Source organism: Euleptes europaea, chromosome 4 (genome assembly GCF_029931775.1).
Source record: "Euleptes europaea isolate rEulEur1 chromosome 4, rEulEur1.hap1, whole genome shotgun sequence".
NCBI lineage: Eukaryota > Metazoa > Chordata > Lepidosauria > Squamata > Sphaerodactylidae > Euleptes > Euleptes europaea.
The window spans coordinates 49,680,419-49,703,673 of record NC_079315.1 but is presented as its reverse complement, the minus strand read 5'-3'; the positions used below and the strand labels follow the sequence as shown (position 1 = coordinate 49,703,673).

The 23,255-nt window shown below is 41.5% G+C and overlaps 1 protein-coding gene across 1 annotated transcript; it reads right to left on the bottom strand.

The window, feature by feature from the left end:
• Positions 1 to 9,176: 9,176 nt before the first annotated feature.
• Positions 9,177 to 10,493, bottom strand: POGK (pogo transposable element derived with KRAB domain). Its single transcript, XM_056848980.1, has one exon. It carries the CDS (start codon positions 10,491 to 10,493, stop codon positions 9,177 to 9,179), a length of 1,317 nt encoding a protein of 438 aa, XP_056704958.1.
• Positions 10,494 to 23,255: the final 12,762 nt, after the last annotated feature.

Here is a 23,255-nt window from a genome sequence, read left to right as displayed (position 1 = left end):
TCAATATATTAATTTCAGGTATTGACATATTATGGCTTTTAATTCATTGTTCTCAATTCTCAATAATGTTTTGACTAAGTAACTAACAGTGTCTGAGAAAGTGAAACTGCAGAGAGAAGTTAGCTCAGTGAACAGCTGATAGTCTAGGATGAATGCCAAGTTTCTGCCCTTAGGGGGGAAAGATCTCTGCATAGACGGAAGTTTGGGGAAATTATAATATTCCCATAACAAGATCTCATTGGTTCCCGGAGCAAGAGACTCCAAAATTGTATAAAAGGCTTGAAAATCGAGAGCAATTGGGACATTCTCCCCCAGACTTGTTGCTAACAGTCTGTATGGGAAATTCTCTACCAGGCATGCTTGTGTGCTGTCTGTCTTGAGAATTCTCCCCGGCATGATCATTGATGGGTTGGTTACTGGGTTGGTAACTATTTTGTAACTATTCTATTCAGATCTATATTATTTTGCTGTAACTTGTATTATATTGTGCATATATCTTTTCATTTTACTATTTTCTGAAGTATTTACAATAAAAAGGAATTATTTACAATTCAAATACGTTGTATCATCACTTGCAGTGGCTGGTTATAGAAGATAACGTGGTTTTTAGTGAATCACAAAATCTAAAAATTTAGCGACAAAAAGTACAGTGATTGACCACTTTAGCACTGAAATGCTATGCTATAAGGGCTGTATTTTGGGTGTGTGTATTGGTGAGAACCAATATGAGATATTTCTTACACAATCAAAATGATTCTGGTGCTGTATCAATCTATTGTGGGAATAATTATTAATTTATATATCCTTTTACTTAGCTCTACTGGTATTTGAACTTGCAGAAAACAAAGCTAAAACCTGAGGTGCTGAGGTAAGATGCTGAGGTAAGATTCCACTTGGCAGATACCAGATTAGGTATCTGTGGGCACCATGGCACCCACGGGCACCATGTTGGGGACCTCTGGTTTATAAAAATACTAACTCTGGCCTTTATCTGTCAACTGTGTGAAAGGAGAATATTCTGTACACACTCAGATGTTCCTTCAGAATTTTCATCATAACCAGTTACCCTGTGGAAGAGACCAGTGGCATTTTTTATGGAAATGAATGGATTGCCCTGCATATAGTTCTTTGAGTGCACCCAAGTTTTTGCTGGATTGCAATCTGGTGAATTAATCCAATAAAACGGATCACTAAAACGTGATATGCTAAGAAATTAAAATACTTTTAATAAACTTTCCATTAGGCCCACATATACCAGTCTTTGTACACTTTGCACACTGGTGTATGTCACACTGGTGTATGTCTTTGAGTGACATTGATGGATTTATGTCCCTTGTAGTATTTAGGCCAAAAAGCCAAATGGAAATATCTGTTTCTAACTTCCTAGGAGCAGTAATTAACAGTAATTAATGAGTCATGCTGCACTTTTGAAATTAATGAGAGGGTTTAAGGTTAGTAATCTAAATACCAGGAAAATTTACACACATTTTGCTGCCTTAAAAAAATCTTTTGTTGGGGTCATAATGATTCATGTTGTGTTAAAACTTAAGATCATTTCCTGTGAGTGGAATTGAGATGCAAGGAGCTACAGTACAAATGAATGTTCAGTATAAGAAGTTCATAAAAACTCCTTTTTCCACACGTGTCTGCCTGAAACTATGGATTTGGGTAGTAAGGTATATGTTGTCTCTTGGTTTAATGGCAATGACTTTACCAGTGATAATTTCAGGACATAGCTGTGATTAAGGTTGTGGGAAATAATTTTTTTCTGTAAATTTCAGGTTTGGGATTTTTTTGGCCGATTTTTTTTTGTAAACCCGAAATAAGCCAAATACCCATACCGGTAAATATGGGTTATTGGCTTATTTTCAGGTTTCCCAAAAATTCAGGCCCATTATAGACTATGGGGATTTTTTTTAAGCTCCTGGGGGTGTGTTTTTTGAGGTAGAGTCCCCAAATTTGCAGTGTGGCTGCAAGGGACTCTCCTTTGACCATCACCAATGTTTGGTGAACTTTGGGAAAGGGGGTCCAATTTTATGTGCCTGCAAAGAGGTTGCCACCATCCCCAGGCATTTGTGAGCTGAGCTGTCCATCAGGTTCAAATGTTTGGTGTTGCCAAGGACTGGCGGAAAGAGGCGATTCCAGGCTGTTCCTCGAAGTCTCAAAGTCTGCCTTCATTTCTGGGTGGCTTTGCATGATGTCCATGCAAATAAGCTTTCAAATGGAGGAAAAAGAGTTAAATGCAGGAGAAATAAGGCATGGAACATATTTCTTTTGGTGGCAAATTACATTCTGTGAGCAGTCCTTTATTGTGGTAATGAAAAATCTGATTCCAAGAGATGGTCACGGTGCAGGGAAACAATATCAGAGCCAGTCGAAGTCACGACCAAGGCAGCTCATGTTATGGAGATTGCTCATTCACGCCGGTGAGGGAGTCTTCTTCAACAGCTCACAAAAACTAACGTTCTCCAGACTGGGTGAGACCCATCTTTTAAAGTGCAGATCAGCTAGTTGTCAGTTGGTCAGACCAAGTTGGCTCTGATTATATGACCCCTACCTCAAAAGGGCCCCAACTATGGGGTCCTAACAAAACCAGTCAAAAAAAAAAAAAGAAAGAAAGAAAGAAAGAAAGAAAGAAAGAAAGAAAGAAAGAAAGAAAGAAAGAAAGTAAAAGGGGAGAAAGCACAGAGCCATGCCTCTGAGCAAAGGCGAATAGCCGAACCTGAAAAGCCTAATAACTATTTGGCTTTTTTGGGAATTGCCTATTCGGCTTCAGCTTTATTCCTGGTTTTTTGCATTCGGTAAACCTGAATCCTGAAATTTACAGAACCAGCTAATTTGGGGGGTTATTTTTGGTTCAGGTTTATCGATATGCACAACCCTAGCTGTGATAAATGACAAGCAAAGCATGCAGTTTTTGTTCACTGGGACAGTTTGATTAGCAATCTATAATTTCTCTGCACTGTAGCCCTTTCAGGACAGTTTATTAACCTGTCCCTTTATGTATTTTTTTTCTAGGATGAGCTATAGGCATCATGTAGGGTATGATGGTCCAAAGCTTCCTTTTGTAGACATTTCTAGTGGCTAGAAAGGAGGGTAATACCTTTGCTGTTCTTCTTGGTCCTCCTAGGGTACAACCCGTGTTTGCTAACAATAGATACCATAATGAGATACAAAAGTAAGATTTCACATACACAGTGGCATTCTTAGATTAGGGAAATATTTGATGATGATTAACTATGGCAAAATAATGGGTGGCCAGTTGATAATATTTAACAGGTCAATGGACAGGCATTACATTCCTGGGAAGCAAAGAAAAATGCATCATGCATAGTCCGAGTAGTACATATGAGAGAAAAGAGTACATTATAAATTATTTTATTTTGACACTCTGGGAGTATAATTTAGACTGTGAAAGTGTCTAATAGGATTTTAGATTATTTAGGCAATTACCATTTTATCAGCCTTAGTTTTTCCTCCAATAATATTAGAACAGTAATTACTTGCTGAATAACTATGAGAATAAGCAATTTAATAAGGAATGGATTCCTGTAGTAATGATGAGGGTACAGAGGCAGGGCCTATATATTGCTATGAACTGCTCTTGCATATGTACTTGTTGTGTTCCACAGTCAGCCAATCCTAGACCAGAGATTTGGTTATTTAAACCACAAGAAGAACATCTCTCCTGGTATGGGACTGCCTCTCCTGGTATGTTCCCCAGAGAAGCTTGTGTTCACTTAATAACAACCTGGTACAGGACCGCCTCTCCTGGTATGGGACCGCCTCTCCTAGTATGTTCCCCAGAGAAGCTTGCATTCATATAATATGAATATAATCAACCTCCAATGGCTGCGCTCCTTTCTCCAGGGTCAGGGACAGAATGTGGCACTGAGGGAGGTGCCCTTTGGTGGGTGGGGTGCCACAAGGAACAATCCTCTCCCCAATGTTGTTTAACATCTATATGTACCCTCTCACCCAGCTTGTCTGGAGTACGTTGATGATCCCCAGCTTTATCTGTTGATGGATGGCCATCCGGCCTCTGTCCTGGACTCATTGGCCAGGTGCTTGGATGCTGTGATTGAATGGTTAAGACAAAGCTGGCTGAAATTAAATCCATTGAAGACAGAGGTCCTGTGGCTCAGCTGGGGGTGGTTCTGGGGTGGGGTGCCAGCTCCCGGCACTTGAAGGTGTGCAATTAACACCTATGCCTACTGTCAGGAGCCCTTGAGACCTCCTTGTCAATGGAGGCACAGGTCACAGCTTTCTACCATCTCCAGCGGGCCTGGCACTTGGTACCTTACCTCTCCTTCCCCAACTTAACCACAGTGATCTATGTGACGGTCACCTCCAGGCTAGATTACTGAAACTCGCTCTACATAGGGTTGCCCTCAAAACTGACCCGGAAACTCCAGCTGGTACAGAATGCCACAGCGAGGCTCCTTACTGGGACCCTGCTGTTGGCACATATTAATCCAGTGCTCTACCAACTGCACTAACTCCAGCTGGAATATCGGATCAGGTTTAAGGTGCTCGTTATGACCTTTAAAGCCTTACATGGTCTGGAACCCTCATATCTGCAGGACCGCCTCTCCTGGTATGTTCCCCAGAGAAGGCTAAGATCATCTAATACCAACTTACTGGTGGTCCCCGGCCTGAGGGGTATCTGGTTGGCCTCGACCAGGGCCAAGGCTTTTTCTGCCTTGTTCCCAGCCTGGTGGAACAGTCTTTCTGATGAGACCAGGGCCTTGTGGGACCTTATGGAATTCCACAGGGCCTGTAAAACAGAACTGTTCCACCAGGCCTATGGTTGAGGCCAGCTACGGTTTGTACTATAAGTGCTGGCCTCCCTACCTTACCCACTGCTGCCGAATAACTGCCTGCAGGCCACACTGTGGCCTTTATACTGCAACCCTATGTGCCATCAGGAACTGGAATTATAATTTTGATCTGTTTAGGGCTGTTTTAATGTACTATTCTATGTGATTTTATTGTTTTACTACATGTTTGTAGATTATGTTAACCGCACTGAGCCCAGCTTGCTGGGGTAGAGCAGGTTATAAGATTGATTAAATAAATAAATAAATAAATAAATAACAACCTGCTGGTGATCCCTGGTCCAAGGCGTTTCCAGCTGGCCTCGACCAGGGCCAGGGATTTTTCTGCCCTGGCCCCTACCTAGTGGAATAGCCTCCTGTGAGGGTCCTTCTTCCTCCTTGAACCCTGACAATTTTTTCTTCCTCTGTTCTTGTGGTTACCAATAATAATCACTGAGAGGACTTTTAATATTCTTTAAACCCCACAGTCTGTCACCTTTGTGTGAGGAGAAAGCTGTCCTTTCCTCCCCCCAGGTGAAATAGAGAGGCTTAGAGGCTGAAGCTGATTTTAAAATATTGAATATAAATTGAAGTTTATTATTTACAGAGAGGTAGTTAGATTGATTATTTTTCTTCAAGAGAGGCACAAAGCTTAGTTAGTTATGAGCAGTTCAAATCTTAAATGGTTACAGGCACAGTACTTAGTTCTCAGTACAGTTTCCTCAGGTAATTCAGTAAAATACTCAGATGTTGTTCAGTATACTCATATATTCAATATTTCCAGTGTGGACTCAGTTTACCCTAGCACACAGAATATCAGAGGGTGGGGGTTTATCCCCAACCTTTCCCACTCCTCAGACTTGCCCATCTCCTGTGGAAAACAAATCTTTCCATCCAAAACACTGAATCAGGAGTCTCCCTATTTCAGGAGCCACCTCTCACGTAGTGACTGAAGAAAGGGTTTTCTCTTTCTACCACAATCTTTCCCTTGTCACCACTCAGGTTTGGTTTATACAAGCTAGGTAGTATTTGAACACACAGGTTCTTAGAGTCTCTACACACCACCACACAGTTCAGGAGCTCAGAGCTAAAGGATCAAGAACCCTCTCTCCCTCCAAAAAGACTCCTGTCCGTTCTCCAGACTCTACCCACTGCCTGCTGACACTGGGACAGTTCGTAAGTCTCAGAGTTTACTGTTTAAAACCCTGTATCCATTACACCTCCCTAGTGAGATCAGGGCTCTGCGGGATCTTAAAGAATTCCACAGGGCCTGCAAGACAGAGCTATTTTGCCAGGCTTATGGTTGAGGCCAGTGACAGTTTCTCCCTATACAGGTCTCCCTAATCTCTTCTCCACTCCCACTGCTGAGTCCTCCCCTGGCCCCCTCCTTATACCATCTTGGAGGTGATTACATCTAATTGCCCAACTGCAAACTGTTTTTTTTTTTAATTCTAGCACCGTCAGGGGCATTATTGCCCTATTATTGAAATGGTTCGGGCTATTTTAAAGTGTATTTAAAATTGTATTTTAATATTTTATTTCATTTTTAGTTTAATTCTGTTTGTGAGCTGCCCTGAGCCTAGCCTTTGGGCTGGGGAGGGTGGGTAAAAAGACAACAAACAAACAAACAAATAAATAAAGATATCTACAATTTTCCATCTTGTAATTATACATAGGGTAAAATGACTTTTCTCTGCAATCCTAAACAGAAATGTGTAAGGATGTTTAGGATTGGTCTGTAAATCTTATACATTCTGAGATTCCTGTATCCTTACTGAATGGTTTTAGAATGTGAATTTATTCAGAAATGAGTAACTTTGATCTTCATAATCATGCAGAAGAACATAAATTATTATCTTCTTTGTAGTTCCAATGAATGAGAATAACATACATGGATTGCAGGAGTCACTGATACAAGTAACCTGAAGTTAGGTTCTATAGTAAAATGTCTTTTTCTCCACCCCTTCAGTCAGATATTAATTATGATCTGCTTATTGTACTAACTAAATGTCAGCTATTGGTAGTAAGCTCCCATACATCCAGAATATGTCATATTGCCTTTATATTTTGGCTTTTACACAAGCTTCTACTCTGGGAATTGACTTTGTTATTACCATGTAAATGAATATGATGGCTCTGAGTTAAATTGAGCTGCTTATTCTTGACATATTTTAAAAAATATTCTCAAGTGTGCAGTGAATGAAGGTTAAATATCGGATGTTAGTATTTAATTTAAAATATATTCTTGTGATTAGAGTTTAGAGTTCTACTAGAAAGAAACCTTCTAGGCCACCAGACCAATGCTCTTCTCAGTTCAAAAAATCATTCCTAACAGATTTTGGCTCAGCTTTTATTTGACTACCTCATGCTATGGAGGACCCAGTAATTGGTTCCATTAGGAACTGCTCTCCTAATGGGCAACTGAAATCTACTGAAATCTACTAAATAGTCTTGTTCTCTGGATTAGAACAGAACAAATGTGTATGTCTACATTGCTTAAAATGCTGAAGGCAGGGGGACAAGTGACTTGTCAATCACCACAGTAATATTATAAGCACTTTCCTAGTGCCAGTAGTTCAACCTCAGTTCACATATTAGCTGAAGTTGGGGAGGGTAACAGGTTGCTTTCCCCAAAAGCCATCTTGCACAGGAAGAATGTGTTTTCTTATCAATGGATGCTCTAGATGTTCTACATCGGGGTCCCCAATGTAGTGCCCATGGGCGCCATGGTGCCCACCGAAACCTTTCCTGGTGTCCACCAAGTGTTTTTAGAAAGTGGGAGGGGCCAGGTGGGGCTTTTGCCCAGAAAGGCTTCTGATTGGCCATTGGAGATTTGATTGGCTATGAGGATTTTTAAAAATGTTGCTTTGGCAGCATTTGCCGCCACAGCACAAGGATTAATACTTCGTGACAGAAGGTAAGCTGACTCTGGTTCTTGTGTCAGCCATTTTATGGCTGTGTCCACTATGCTCTGTCAGAATTCCACAGGCTCAAAAAGGTTGGGGACTCTTGTTCTACATGAATTGTGTTAATGAAATGGTGTATCTCAAATATATGCTGGTCCGAAGGTAGTGGGTTATTTCAATTGATTGTAAATGCATCTCAAATATATGCACAAAAACAAATATACTTGGCTGTCCATTGAATCTTCTTAACATTTTGATGTAATAATGATTAAATTCTTGTCATACATGATTAAATTCTTGTCAATTATTTTTTCTCTTTTATTTTATTTTCTGCATATCGTCTTATTAACAAATATATTTGGCTGTCCATTGAATCTTCTTAACATTTTGATGTAATAATGATTAAATTCTTGTCATACATGATTAAATTCTTGTCAATTATTTTTTCTCTTTTATTTTATTTTCTGCATATTGTCTTATTAACAAATATACTTGGCTGTCCATTGAATCTTCTTAACATTTTGATGTAATGATTAAATTCTTGTCATACATGATTAAATTCTTGTCAATTATTTTTTCTCTTTTTTTATTTTCTGCATATTGTCTTATTTATTAAATTCTTGTCAATTATTTTTTTTTATTTTATTTTATGCATATTGTCTTATTTATTGGCCTCTCAGAAATCGAATGAGCAGGGTTTATTGGTTTAAATAATTAATGCTCAAAGTAGGCTTCACGTTGAATGGTTGTTTGAGCTTAGGAAAACTCAATCCACCTCACTATCGAATGTAACACTGCTTCTATCATTCCTGAATATGTTCATTTTTAAAATTGCAAGATCTGCTCTGTTTGCTCTTTGTGATTATGCTACAGTTTAAAAGGGTCATAAACAGATGCACAGGACCTCCTGACAAAGTTCTACCTTCTCTGGAACCTTATTTACCATATTTTCCGGCGTATAAGACGACTGGGCGTATAAGACGACCCCCAACTTTTCCAGTTAAAATATAGAGTTTGGGATATACTCACCGTATAAGACTACCCCTCTTCCAACGCACTCCAAATAAAAATTAAAAAAACATCAGATTTGATTTCAATATGGTAGTTTTAATTCAAATGCTTATGACATGCAGGTACTTAGCAGGAAAACTGTCACTTATAAACATAAGGCTGTTTGTCATCAAACATGTAAACATGAAACAGTGCAAGTGGATTAAACTTTTCCTAATTCACTCTAAAGCTGAAAGGAAGGATAAGACAATAAACCCATGGGAGCTGCCATGCTGTTTGTTTTCTAAGCTGTCAACCAAACTGGAACTGATGATGATAGGAGGAAGATAACAAACAATAGAGAGAGAGCAAGTGCCGGGCAAGTCCCTGGTGAGTTAGCAACGCCCATCATAACTGCAAGCTATGGTATTTTTACAGGTTTTGCTGGCGTGACAGTTTCCCTTTAAAAGCCTTCAAAATCCTCCTGTTCATCATCTGATATCATAAGTACATCAATGACATCTTGTGATACATTTGTAAGGCAGTCATCGTATGGATCGAATTCCGTATCAAATGGTGTGGTCTCAGCTTCGGCTTCCTCTTCATTTTGCCACAAGTAGTCGTCCTCCATACCATCTAATGAATTTGATATGCCACACTTCTTGAAAGACTTGATTACTTTTTCTGCATCAATATCATTCCAGGCTTTTATGACAAACTTGCACAAAACATCCAACTGTGGAGCACGCATATTTCCTCCTTTTGTGAATGACTTTTCGCCGCTAACCATCCATTCATTCCACTGTTCTCGAATGCGATCTTTAAATGGCTTGTTTAGGCACACATCCAGTGGCTGTACCAATGATGTCAATCCTGCAGGAATAACTGCCCCATCTGTGTTTAGTCTTGCAAGCCTGGGAGTTAAATGAGCCCTGAACATATCCCACACCAGTAGACTACGTTTTTGAATAAGTCCACCTGGTCGCCTGCTCCATACATTATCAAGCCATAGCTTTACCCCTTCTTCATCCATCCAGCCTTTTTCATTCACATGTACAAAACAACCAACAGAGAACTTGAGTTTCGGCATTGTTTTTCTTTTAAAAATAATCATTGGTCTCAGTTTGGCGCCATCAGCTGTGCATCCTAGTACCACTGTAAAACTGGACTTCTCATGTCCTGTAGTTTTAATTAAAATTGTTTTTTCACCTTTTTGATGGACAGTTTTATTTCCAACCATATCAAAATTCATTGGAGTTTCATCCATATTTCCAATACTACTTAACGCATAGCCATGTTTAGTGCGCTGTTGTATTACGTATCGATGGAAACTAATTAGTTTGTTATCAAGATCTGCAGGTAATTTTTGGGCAATTTTCGTCTTTTGCCTCAGTACCATATTATGCTTTTCCATGAATCTAGTACACCAGGATACAGTGGCCTTAAATCTGTTGCTGTGATCCGGGTTAGATTTGGCCCACTGAAGTGCAAACAAACGTATTTGACTTCGTGTCACCACATAACCGTTTTGGCGATTCTCATTCACCATGTCTGCTACATGTTTTTCGAGTTCAGGCCAATGTGGGGTGCCTCTTCTTAATGCACACTTACCCCTTGGCATACTCTTTAGTGCTTTTTCATTTGCTTTCCAGTACCGAACCATCTTTTCTGTTACTCCATATTGTCTTGCAGCAGCGCAGTTATTATGTTCCATGGCAAAGTTTACAACTTTAAGTTTGAAACTGGCTTCATATTTGTTTCTTCTTGCTGGTGGAGCCATGATGGGGTTTTGACTGTTGGACATTTGTATACTGTATATTTGTATACAGATACTGGCGACTGGCTGGTTGTTGTATACAAAGCCTGCTTGGATTGGTCAGCTCTCCCTGTCATTGAGCCACGGCCCCACCCCTATGGTGTCAGAGAAACTCTTTGCAGCAGGAGATTTGCACGGGTGATCATCCACCCAGCTGCGACTGCTAGAGGCGGTTTCTCTATGGGCGCTTCTACCCACTTGCCTCGCTCTGGGCTCAGAACCCGGCCGGGGCAGAGCGTGAACTACACTTCCCAGTGTGCATCGGTTTCTCTTCGGGTGCTTTTACCGCCTCGCTCTCGGCTCAGAACCCAGCCGGGGCAGAGCGCGAACTAGACTTCCCAGCGTGCATCGGTTTCTCTTCAGGCGCTTTTACCGCCTCGCCTCGCTCTCGGCTCAGAACCCGGCCAGGGCAGAGCGCGAACTACACTTCCCAGCGTGCCTTGGAAGTGTTTTTGCGCTGTCCCTAGCGGGGCCAGGTAGCAGCCAGCGGGGGAGTCTGACGGGCGGCCGGACGCGCCCAGTGTGCGGCTGCTGCTGCTGCTCCCGCCGAGGCGCGGCTGACGGGTTCGGCTGCTCAGGGCTGCCCAGGCGGGGCCGGGGGTGAGGGGGGGCGCTCCGGCCGCGACGATGGCTCCTGGCATGGACGAGCAGGCGGGCCCCGGCACCTTCTTCAGCAACAACAACACGCTGTTGCTGGCTCTGACTCCCAGCCGGGCAGCGAGCGCCCTCGCTGGGCTCGCCTCCCCTCCCTCCTCCAGCTCGGAATTCAGCACCCTCCCTTATACATCCGGCGTATAAGACGACCCCCAACTTTTGAAAAGATTTTCCTGGATCTGTGTTCCTCCACCTGCAATTTAATGGGTCGGGTGGTCTTGCCCACATAAAGACGGCCACATGGACATCTGATAGCGTAAATAACATTACGGCTTTTACAATTCGAAAATTGGCGCAGTTTAAAGGTGAAACCAGTATTCATGCTTTGAATTCTTTTACAGGGAGAGACATTGCACGCATGTTACATTGTCCACATTTATGGTGCCTGGCAGGTATCTTATCAACAGCTTTAGGCAGATTATCAGTATATACCAAAAAATCTTTGATGGAACTAGTTCTGCGGTAACCAAATCAAGGTGACACATCACAACCAGGCAATTCCTTAACTAAATACCAATGTTTAGAGATTATATTTTGAACATCTCTGGTGAGGTGTGCAAATTGAAGAGATGAGGTGATGCCGCCAAAAGCAGATCTTACTCTCGTTCCATGCACCAATTGGGCACGATCCATATTGTCAGCTTTCAATCTAGCTTCCTTTTACTATAGGCGATGGGTAACCTCTGGCTGATAATGTTGTGGATAAATTATTAGCCGCCTGATGGAAGTCCTTAGGTTTAGTAGAATTTTTCTTAATTCTGAGAAACTGCCTATAAGGTAAGTTGTTACGGAGATGTGTGGGATGAAAGGAACCAAAGTTTAAAAGGGCCCCCTTGTCTGTGCTTTTTCTAAAGGGTCTCATTATTAATTTTCTGTCTGGTCCTAAAGCTACTGTTAAATCCAAAAAATTCACTTCTTCATGGTGTACACACCCCACGAATTGTACATGTATGTCATTCATATTGATCCAGTTCTCAAAGGCTTTATAAGCCTGCAAATTCTTAAACACAAGAAAAGCATCATCAATACAACTTTTGTAAAACAAAACATGATCCAAAAAAGGGTTATTATTGTATATGAGGCCTGGAGATTTCCCAGAATTACAACTGATCTCCCAGAATACAGAACTCAGTTCCTCTGAAGAAAATGGCTGATTTAGATGGTAGACTCTGTGGCACTAGATCCCAATGTGATCCCTTCCATTGCTCAAACCCCACCCTCTCCAGGCTCCATCTCCAAATATCCAAGAATTTCCCAACTTGGAGTTGGCAACCCTACTTGAAGAGGATGTGGAAAGTTCAATTCGTACAGAATGTAGAGTGTCTATTAATTTACTGCTCAGGAGTTCTTGGTCATCCATATGTTCCAAGTCTGATTTAAGGTACTGATCCTTACACGTAACAGCCTATATGCCCTGTGACCCACATTTCCCAATGTAGCCTGTGTGCCAACTTAGATCCTCTAAGGGCTTTTGTCTTTAGTGTCCCCTCCCTGAATTCCATTACGTCTGCCATGGCTCAAACATGTTCTTTGAACAGCTTCCCAGAGGAGGTGAGGATGATTCCCATTTAGGGCCAGTTTTGAAGGCACCATAACGCTTCTTATTTAGAGAGGATTTGAGGGCATCTAGATAAATTTTGGGCTTTTGAGTAGATGTGGCAGAGTTGTCTGAAAGTAAAGGGAAAAGCCCCCTGTGCAAGCACCGGGTCATTCCTGACCCATGGGATGACGTCACATCCCGACGTTTTCTAGGCAGACTTTGTTTTACGGGGTGGTTTGCCAGTGCCTTCCCCAGTCATCTTCCCTTTACCCCCAGTAAGCTGGATACTCATTTTACCGACCTCGGAAGGATGGAAGGCTGAGTCAACCTTGAGCCGGCTACCTGAAACCGACTTCTGTCGGGATTGAACTCAGAGCTTTTGACTGCAGTACTGCAGCTTACCACTCTGCGCCACGGGGCTAAGAGATGTCTTAGGGCTATCTTTTTTTTGTTGTACTGTTAACATTTGAATATATTTTATGTGGTATAGCTCACACCTACATTTGTAAAAGAACCCTCTTCCTCCATTAAGCAGGGGGCAAGGTGGAGTAAAAATGGTTTAATAAATCAAGATGGACAGAGAGAGTTGTGATATGGCAAAACATTTAAAGCCAGGCAAATGTTAAAGGACCCCTGTGCAGGCATTCACTGTTATTCTTCACTGCAGATTTACTCGGGCAGGGGTTGTGATTGCAATATTAGGCTTGCCTGTCTGTGGATCCAATATGTATGGAGTGCTATACATAGATGTGATTTGTGTTACTGGTTCCTTTTTGTGAATAAATCCTATGTTTGTTGACTTTGTGCAAACATTCTCTTGTATACATTGTTGCCTAACACATGAAGGGTGGAACTGCATCACACACACACCAACCATACATTGAGAAGAATGATAGTGAAAATCTGGGCACAGCTTTCTCCATGTGACTTTGTTGTTGGAATATGCAATGCCTGGTGTACAAGAACAGAAGTCTCGCCTGCAGGCGGCAACATATGGAAAACTAGTCAGGTAGGGACAGGGGTCTCTATATCTTCTTCCTTCTAGTGAATGACATGTCCTCTGATTAATAAGAATGCTGTTTTCAGGCTTTCCCTGCTTTTTCGTGAGAGCACTTTTCCCTCCTCTGATGTAGCTAGGACATCACCTGTCTCTCTTTCTGTCCAGCAATGGCAGTTCCTAAATAAACTTCTTTAGTTCCTCAATCAGTTTGGTCAAAAACACAGGGCTGCTTTGTCCTCCACTTCTGTAAAAATAGCAAATTGGTCGTCGTCCCCACCCCCCACCCCCGCCTGCGAGATCAACCCACCTCCCTCTGAAACTTCCCCGGGTTCTCCAGGTCCTGGGTTGTCCCAATTCAAAGGCAAGACTCACATCAGTTGCGAGGTCTTTCGGAAGCATTTGCCACCTCCCCCCACCCCACACTTGGAAGTGCTCCTCTGATGGGTGGAGAGCCTGCTGAGAGAACAAAGAGAAAGGTAAGCTCGCCGTGCTCCTCCACCCCACTGCTTCCCTGCTAGGAAGGGCTCCTCCAACGGGCAGAGAGCTGTGAGGGGGCGAAAAGAAAGGTCAGCTCGCCGCCTCCACCCATCAGAGGTACCCTTCCAAGCGGGGGTATGTGGAGGAGGAGCTCAGTGGAGGCGGCTCCTAACTAGCTTACCTTTCTCTTTGCCCCCTCGGCAGGCTCTCCACCTGTTGGAGGAGCACTTCAAAGGTGGGGGAGCGAATGCAAATGCTCCTACCGGCTCGCCTTCAGTCCAAGCGTTAATGGCCTTTGTGTCACTGACACTGAATACTCACTATGCCAAGATATATACTTGGTGATCTGCAGCACACTTTAAAATTATAGTTGTACATAGTCTTTTTTCAGTATATTTATAATAAATGCAGCTAGAGACATCTAGTGGCTTGAATATAAAACAAATAAAAAATCAGTGGGTTGCTTAAAAGTATTTAATAGTCAAATATGCTTATATAATTAAATAGTTATCAATACAGGTATCATAGTATGCTTAACTCTCCAGTACTCTCCAGTAGGATACAAATGTATCTAGCTATTTTCTGTGAAATTAGAGTGCAACAACAAATTCACTATATATTAAATAAGTTTCTATTTTTCTTGTTGGGGAAGATGGGAAGGTTCGGTTTTTCTCCATCTGCTGTTGTGATTTTGGTTTGTTAGGATTATTTGAAAAAGCAGATAAGCTCTAGTATATCCTATACCTCTGTTCATTTTGTTTCTCCTTTAATCCCTGTGCCTATAGTACTATTTTAATTTCTTTCTGTTAAAATAAGACCCATTTACCTTTGACATTATGATGCCAATAGCTTTCTTCCACATTTCAGAAGTATGTCTTGAATCTGACTAGAAGATTGTCTTGAGGGAATCTTTTTATGTTAACATAATGCATATTTTAATTTTTAAGTATATTACTATAGTTTAATTAAAAACACAACCCAGCCTAAGCCTCAGATATGGAAACCCCCTTAATTTTCTACAAATTAAGTAAACTGGTTTTCTAATCCTAAAATAGTATTCAAAACAAATTACAACATGAAATCAGAAACAGCCTTTTAAAACTGCAACATTTAAACAAGCCAAAAGCACACAAGATGTTGAAAATTTAATACAATAGCACATAAAGTAGAAGGCTGACCATCAATCTCAGTGAAAAAATTTTAATTGAGAAAAGCTTTTCATATGGCAAAAATTATATATTTATTTACTTTATTTATACCCTGCCATTTTACCCATTGGGGAACCAAAACAGCTTACATCATTCTCCTCTCCTCCAGTTTGTCCTCACAACAACCCTGTGAGGTAGGTTAGATTGAGATTGTTACTGGCCCAAGGTCACCCAGCAAACTTCCATGGCAGAGTGGACTTTGCTGCTTAAGCCAGCTGGATCACCTGGAAGGCTGTGACAGAAAAAGCCTTGCTCTTCTCAGTTCTAACTCTGGCAAAAGAAGCTGAGCAAAGCTTCTGTGATGACTTCAGTGAATTAGAGAAATGTGTGTGTAGGAGGGTATTCCTTAAGTTAGTGTTGCCAGGTCAAACCAGGCAACCAGTGAGATGGTTACGGGGGAGCAGTTTTTCTTTATTTTCCCCCCACTGCTGCTTGGGGTGGCAGCAGGCAATGGCGATGATCAGTGGGAGGCCTCCTGCCATAGTCTGTGTAGCCTGCCAACCTTATTATGCAAAGCTGTTAAGAGTTTTAAATAGGCTATAGATGCTAAATATGACTTCATCTATGCAGACAAGGTTGCTTCTAGGGATGGCAAAACTCATTGACCTTATCAACCACATATGCAACTCTTCATCAGAGGCCCAATACCACATGGGGGTTATTTTTGCTAACATACCACTTTATAAAAATATTAAGATTACTTTTGCAGTATTATAGATATTTGTTCTATCTCAATAAGTCAAAATATTAGTCCTTAATAAGCAGAATTTTAGAATTAATAACTTTGTCTAATCTATAAAAAGGTGTGTGTAGGGAGAACAGAGAGCCTTGTCTTTTCATCAGTTGAATGACCAGAAATGCAGTAAAGCTTTTTTAGTTAGATGCAAAAACTAATAAGAATTCATTGATACAAATCCAAATTTACAAGGTTAACCTTCCTGGCCGTTCTGTCTTGCTTGTATGTGTTTGCAGAAGTGACACAAATGGTGAACTGGCCTGGCCAAAGATCTAATCTCTGAATTTCCAGTGGGATTAAATTCTGAGTAAATATGTATATTGTATTACTTAAGATCATCAAATCTCTCTGGCAGTGGGGTCTGGGAAAGCTTTTTAATACAGATCAGAAGCATTTCTGATTTCAGTTTTTTTTAATGTCTTGCAGTTTTTCTTACCTGGTAGTAGGGGTGTGCATATCAATATGCCATTAAAAAAAAAAAAAACCTTTTTAGTATTTTTTGGGGCAGTGGGTTACTGACAAAACTATTTCAGCAATACACAGGGGCTGAAAGTGGCCCCCAAATGATGCTAAATTTATTCGGTGTTATTCGTAGCCACTATGACCCTACTGCCATTGTTGTAGCCTCCCCCTCCCCGTCCCTTACTTCCCTGCAGTTTGCTTTGGCACGGCAGCAGAGCTCGAGCTCTGTTACCACGCTGAAGCAAAATGGGGCTGGGGCTGGCTGGGAGCTCCTTTTTGTTATTTTTCAGGTTTTCTTAAAGTTGTAAAAAAATGGTGGCAGTTAAAGAGAGCTGAAAAAGTGGATCCTGAATAATGCAATTTTTTTTTTTACATTATTCGAGGGCTCTTTGGCCCCACCACCATTCCCCCCTCCCCCGCCCACTTACTTGCTGGCTGAGTCCTCACCGAGGCCTGCTGCCTCCAAAGTTCATATGGAGGGGGCAAGCAGGTCAGAACTGAATGCTGGGCTCTGTGGAGCCCAGCGTTAAGCTCTGCGCTGCATATTTTTTGGGTTCAAGTTTAATAAACCTGAACTTTTTTTTTTATCAGAAAAGCCAAATCCCTTATATCCTCCTTTTCAAGTTTTTCAAAAATTTCCAAGTTATATAAACCCCAACCCAAAAAATGCTAGAAAAGCTGCACAGCCCTAATGTCATGCCACTCTAGGAATTGACAGACTCTACGGTAAACCCATAAAGTTTCTGGTGGTCCCTAAAGTAGCATGATGTCACTTCTGGTTTTCCCCCCTGAAGTGACATTGTTCTTTGGCTCTAACAGGGATTTAATTTTTTTTCCTGCCAGCCAACAGAGCAGTGTAGAAAGCAGGGGATGACAGCAGAAGGTTTGTGTTCTCTCTGTATCGTTCTACCACTCCCTTTTTTGATTAAGGAAATATTGGGGGAAGGAATAGGGTTGCTAGATTTCTTGCCAGGTTTCTTTAGGAAGCCCCCCAACCCCTGCTGTCACTCAGTAGGCTGGCAGGGGGTGGAATAAGGCAAAAATTGTAGTCATGTTACTGAATCCTAGTGGCATGGCATCCTTTCTGGAATTGCCCTGGAAATAACTGTTGATGCAACAGCATTCGCCCATGCCCCTGTGCCCCACTCTCCCTAGGTGAGGAGCAGAAAAGGCAGCAAATACAGCTACAGTAGAAAAGTAGTTTTAAGGGGCAAAGAAAAGACTTAACTGAAAATGAGTTACAAGGAGGTAGCAAACCTAATGCTGTGAACCTCATAATGTTGCAGTACATCAGATCACTTAAAGGCACTGAACAATGGAAAGCTGATGTTTACCCCATTTCTTCCATTATGTGAAACAAAACTATTCTAGTACCAGGCCAAAAAGGTAAAATACCAGTTATTGCAAACAGAAAACTTGCCAGTTGGGAACCGTAAAGTTGAACAAGAAAGTTAAGCAAACAGAAATGGACGAAAAGAAAACACTTGAAGGGAACTACCTAGGATTAACAACCTCAAGTTGGTGTTTCGAGTTCTCCTAGAATTGCAACCACTCTTCAGAGTAGAGAGATTAGATTCCATGGAAGAAATGGCAGCTTTGGAGGACAGAGTCTGCAGTATCACATCCCCTCTGAACTTCCCATCCTGCTCCAAGGCGCCACTCCCAAATCTCCAGAAGTTTCCCAAGCTGGAATTGGAAACCATAGAATGAACATTTTAAAGCAGCTTTCCGTATGATCAGTCTAATTATATGGATACTCTAAAACTTCAGTATGAATAGTCATCTGAATCATGACTAAAAGACAAAAACTAGGATCCAAGGCAAACACCATAGAGACGTACAAGGTATTTTGTCATAATAGGAAGCTGGTGAGGTGAGTGCTATATGTATATTGTTTAGGATGGACCACTTTAGGTGTAATATTTTTTCCACAACTTGCAATCTTATGTAGACATACTTTGAAGCATCTCTAATTTAACTAAATAGGACTTCCTTCTGAGTAACTATGCAAAAATCATAGTGATATGTAGAGACAAGTTGTGCTGGGAGCTTGTTCATACTTGGAAATTTTGTTTTGCTTGTATGATCAGACCTGTAGGGCCATATGTATGAGTTGGTGGACTAGGTATATGCCTAGGACCTCACAATTTGGGGACTCTTAAATGTTTGAAAGAAAAGTGGTAGCCCATGTGCAGACTCAGCAAAGTTTCTCACAATTTGTCTGAATAAAATGTAAAATCATGTTACATTACCCTACTTCATGTTAGTCATGCAGCCAGTGAATTTGCATTTTGAATGAATTTAAGTAGGTGTTACACATTAGCTAGAAAGAACAACTTGTCTTATCATACAAATTGAATTTTGGGCTTTGTGAAAAGGCCTTACACCCAGGTATTAACTCTCTGTTCTTCATATGTTTAAGAAAAGAAACGCCTCCACACTTCTGAAATTGCACCAGGAATTTTGGTTATCCCTCCCTTGTAAAGGGGTTTTTTTCTTTGTATTTTTCTTTCTTTGCATTTAAGATCATTGCTTGGTAACAAATTGAAGATAATTAGATAGTTATGCTATTAGTTCTGCATTTCAAATTAAATCTAAAAACCAGAGCTTCTGCACAGCTTATATCTATTTTTGCACCAGCTGATAAACTACTGTATTTACCTCTAGTTAGATAAAAACCCAGTCACTGAGTAGTGTGCTGAAATAATTAAAAGAGTCGTCTGGCTTATCTGCAGCCTTCCTCTAGCTGAGCACAGAGCAGATGGCTCTGTTTTGATACAAAAAATCTCTCATTTTCATTCAGTTGGTAACAAAAGCCTCAGCTGATAAAAGCATTGGGGGCAACTTCTGACACTGTAGAATCTAGAACTATTACATGAGTCCCCAAGTTTTTTGAGCCTGCGGGCACTTTTGGCATTTTGAGAAGGTTGGTGTCTGCCAGCTGACAGCCATAGATCTTTCTTGTGCCCCCCCGCAATTGTCTCTTTTGACCTATGAATGTTAATTCCCAGGTTGCAGGACCTGCAAGGGCTATTTGCAACATGGCATGGGAGGACAGACTAAGGAGGAAAATGAGAAAATCACTCTTGTGCCTGCTATGTCAGGAGAGCTGGCATTTGTGGGAGGAAGGGGCCTTTTGGCCCTTTCGTTTGTTCAGTGCAGCTCCCCACCCACATAGCTATTAGTCCACATTGTCTTGAGCCATTGAAAACCAACTTTCCTGGCATAGGCAGAGACTGCTGGGAAAAAGGGAGTGTGGGGAAGATACATTCAGACAAGGATTGTGGGATTCACTCCCTGATCCTTCAAGGAGAGTATGATCCCATCTAGAACCAGGGAATTTCCTGACCTAGAACAGCATTAGTCTCCAGCCACATCGTTTTGACCTTTTCTGGATTGTTTCAGTTTATTAAAACCCTTCATTTGGTTGTTTCCTGTTTCCAGGATCAAGTTTAACACTTCTCCTGACTTGGTCTGGAAAGAAAGAAGAGAAAACTGTGTGCCATCAGCATACTGATGACACCACGTATCAAATTTTATAGTGGCTTCATGCAGATGGAAGCAAGCATTGGGGACCAGATTGATCCTTGCAGCACGGCATAGTCCAGTGGCCATCAACCTGAGCAGAAGTTTCCAAGTATTACCTTCTGACACCTGCCTTCCAGAAAATAATTAAACCAGTGCAGTACTGAGCCAGTTAAGCCCAACTCAGCCAGGTGATACAGAAGCATTACAGTTGCCAATTCATGGAAATGTGTTGTTGGTGCCTGTGGGGGAACAGAATTGTGGTAGAAGTAGGAGCTTTGCAGAAACATAATGCCATATAGTCCAGCCTCCCAAGCTGCCCTTTCTAATAGGGGAGCGAATCTTTGTTGTATGGAGAGCACCTGTAATTCTGGGAGAATTTCAGGCTTCATTTTGAGGTTAGTAACCTTAAGCAACATACCATGGTCAATGGTATCAAAAGCTACTGAGAGGTCCAAGAGGACCAGAAGGATGCACTCTATCTGTTGTTTGACTGGTGTCACCATGACTGAATCCAGATTTAAAGAATCTAGTTATCTGGTTCCTCCAAAAATTCCTGGAGTTGTCTAGCCAGCACTCTTTGCAAGACTTAGGGTTCGGTTCTGGGCCCGGTACTTTTCAATATTTTTATAAATTATCTGGATGAGGGTGTGGAGGGACTAAATAAATTTGCAGATGACACCAAATTGGGAGGAGCAGCGGACACATCAGAAGACAGAGATAGAATTCAATGAGATCCGAACACACTGGAAAAGTGGGCGGATGTGAACAAGATGCAATTCAACAAGGATAAGGTCAGAGTTTTACATCTGGATAACAAAAATGAGGAACATGCATACTGGATGGGGGATACACCTCTGGGTGGCAGTGCATGTGAACAAGATCTTGGGGGATGGGTGGACCGTAAGTTAAATATGAGCAGCCAATGTGACACAACAACAACAAAAGCTAATGTGATCTTGGGGTGCATCAACAGAGGCATAACATCCAAATCACAAGATGTCATAGTTCCGCTGTACACTGCATTGGTCAGGCCACACCTGGAATATTGTGTGCAGTTCTGGAGGCCTCACTTCAAAAAGGTTGTGGAGGGAAACAATGGGAGGGAAACAATTTTAAATAAGCTGCCAAGTGAAAGGACCCATGGCCTAAGATGTCTCTACACTAATGCACAGAGCATGGGAAATAAGCAAGATGAACTAGAACTCTTAACAGAACAAAGAAAATATGATATAATAGGCATTATGGAAACCTGGTGGGATGAATCTCATGATTGGAATGTAATACTTGAAGGGTATAACCTATTTCAGAGAAATAGACCAAATTGGAAGGGGGGAGGAGTAGCATTATATATTAGGGATTATTATACCTGCGAGGAGGTCCAGGAATTAAACAATGGAAGCTAGCTTGAAAGCATCTGGGTAAAAAGAGGGAGAAAAACAGTGATGTCATTGTGGGGGTATATTATAGATCCCCAAGCCAGACTGAAGAGTTAGATGATGCCTTCCTGGAACAGATGTCCAAACATTCAAAAAAGAGAGATGTAGTAGTGATGGGAGATTTCAATTATCCTGACATCTCTTGGAAGACAAACTCTGCCAGGACAATAAGGTCCAATAAATTCCTCACTTCCCTTGCAGACAACTTCATTGTCTAAAAAGTGGAAGAAGCAACAAGGGGAACAGCTATTTTGGATCTGATCTTAACCAATAATGATGACCTGGTTTATGGGGCGGAAGGAATGGGATCCTTAGGTGGGAGTGACCATATTGTCCTGGAGTTTGTTATACAGCTGAAAGGAGAAGCAAGGAGTAGTAAGACATGTATTCTAGACTTTAAGAAAACTGAGTTCAATAAATTTAGGGAACTACTGGTGGTGATCCCATGGGTAAGAATACTGAAAGAGAAGGGAGTGCATGAAGGATGGGAATTTCTTAAAAGTGAGATATTGAAGGTGCAATTTCAATCAGTTCCAATGAGAAGAAAAAAATGGTAGAGGTTGGAAGAAACCAGGGGTGGATGTCTAAAGAACTTTAGGTTGAGATAGGATTGAAAAAGGGCATGTACAAGAAATGGAAAAAGGGGAAAACAACAAAGAGGATTCAAACAAGTAGGCAACATATGCAGGGAGAAAGTCAGGAAGGCTAAAGCGCAGAATGAGCTCCGGCTTGCAAGGGAAGTTAAAAACAACAAAAAAAAAGGGTTTTTTTGGTTATGTCCATAGCAAAAGGAAGATCAAGGTAATGATGGGGTCACTGCGTGGAGAGGACGGTGAATTATTAACAGGGGAGGCAGAAAAGGCAGAATTACTTAACACCTTTGTCTCAGTCTTTTCCCAAAATGGAAATAGTGCTCAACCTGGGAATGATGGAGCAGAGGATGCAGTAGGGGAGTTACAGCATAGTATAGACACTGGGATAGTATGGGAATACCCGGCTACTCTTAATGAATTCAAGTCTCCTGGGCCGGATGAACTGCATCCAAAGGTGTTAAAAGAACTGGCCGAAGTGATCTCAGAACCACTGGCAATAATCTTTGAGAATTCCTGGAGAACAGGAGAAGTTCCAGCAGACTGGAGGAAGGCAAATGTGGTCCCCATCTTTAAAAAGGGGGGAAAAGAAATCCCAAACTTATCGCCCGGTCATCTTGACCTCAATACCAGGTAAGATACTAGAGCAGATAATTAAACAGACGGTCTGTAAGCACTTAGAAAGAAATGCGATGAACACTGACAGTCAACATGGGTTTCTCAAAAACAGGTCATGCCAAACTAAACTAATCAAACTAATCTTTTTTTGATAGAGTGACAAGTATGGTAGGTGAAGGGAATGCTGTAGATGTAGTGTACCTTGATTTCAGTAAAGCCTTTGATAAAGTCCCCCATGATCTTCTTGAAAGAAAGTTAGTAAAATGTGGGCTGATCACTGCTACTGTTAGGTGGATTGGTAATTGGTTGACCAACCGAACCCAAAGGGTGCTCATTAATGGCACAACTTCATCGTGGAGAGGAGTGACCAGTGGGGTGCCACAGGGGTCTGTCCTGGGATAGGTACTATTTAATATTTTTATAAATGACTTGGATGATGGAATAGAGGACATGATAATAAAATTTGCAGATGACACC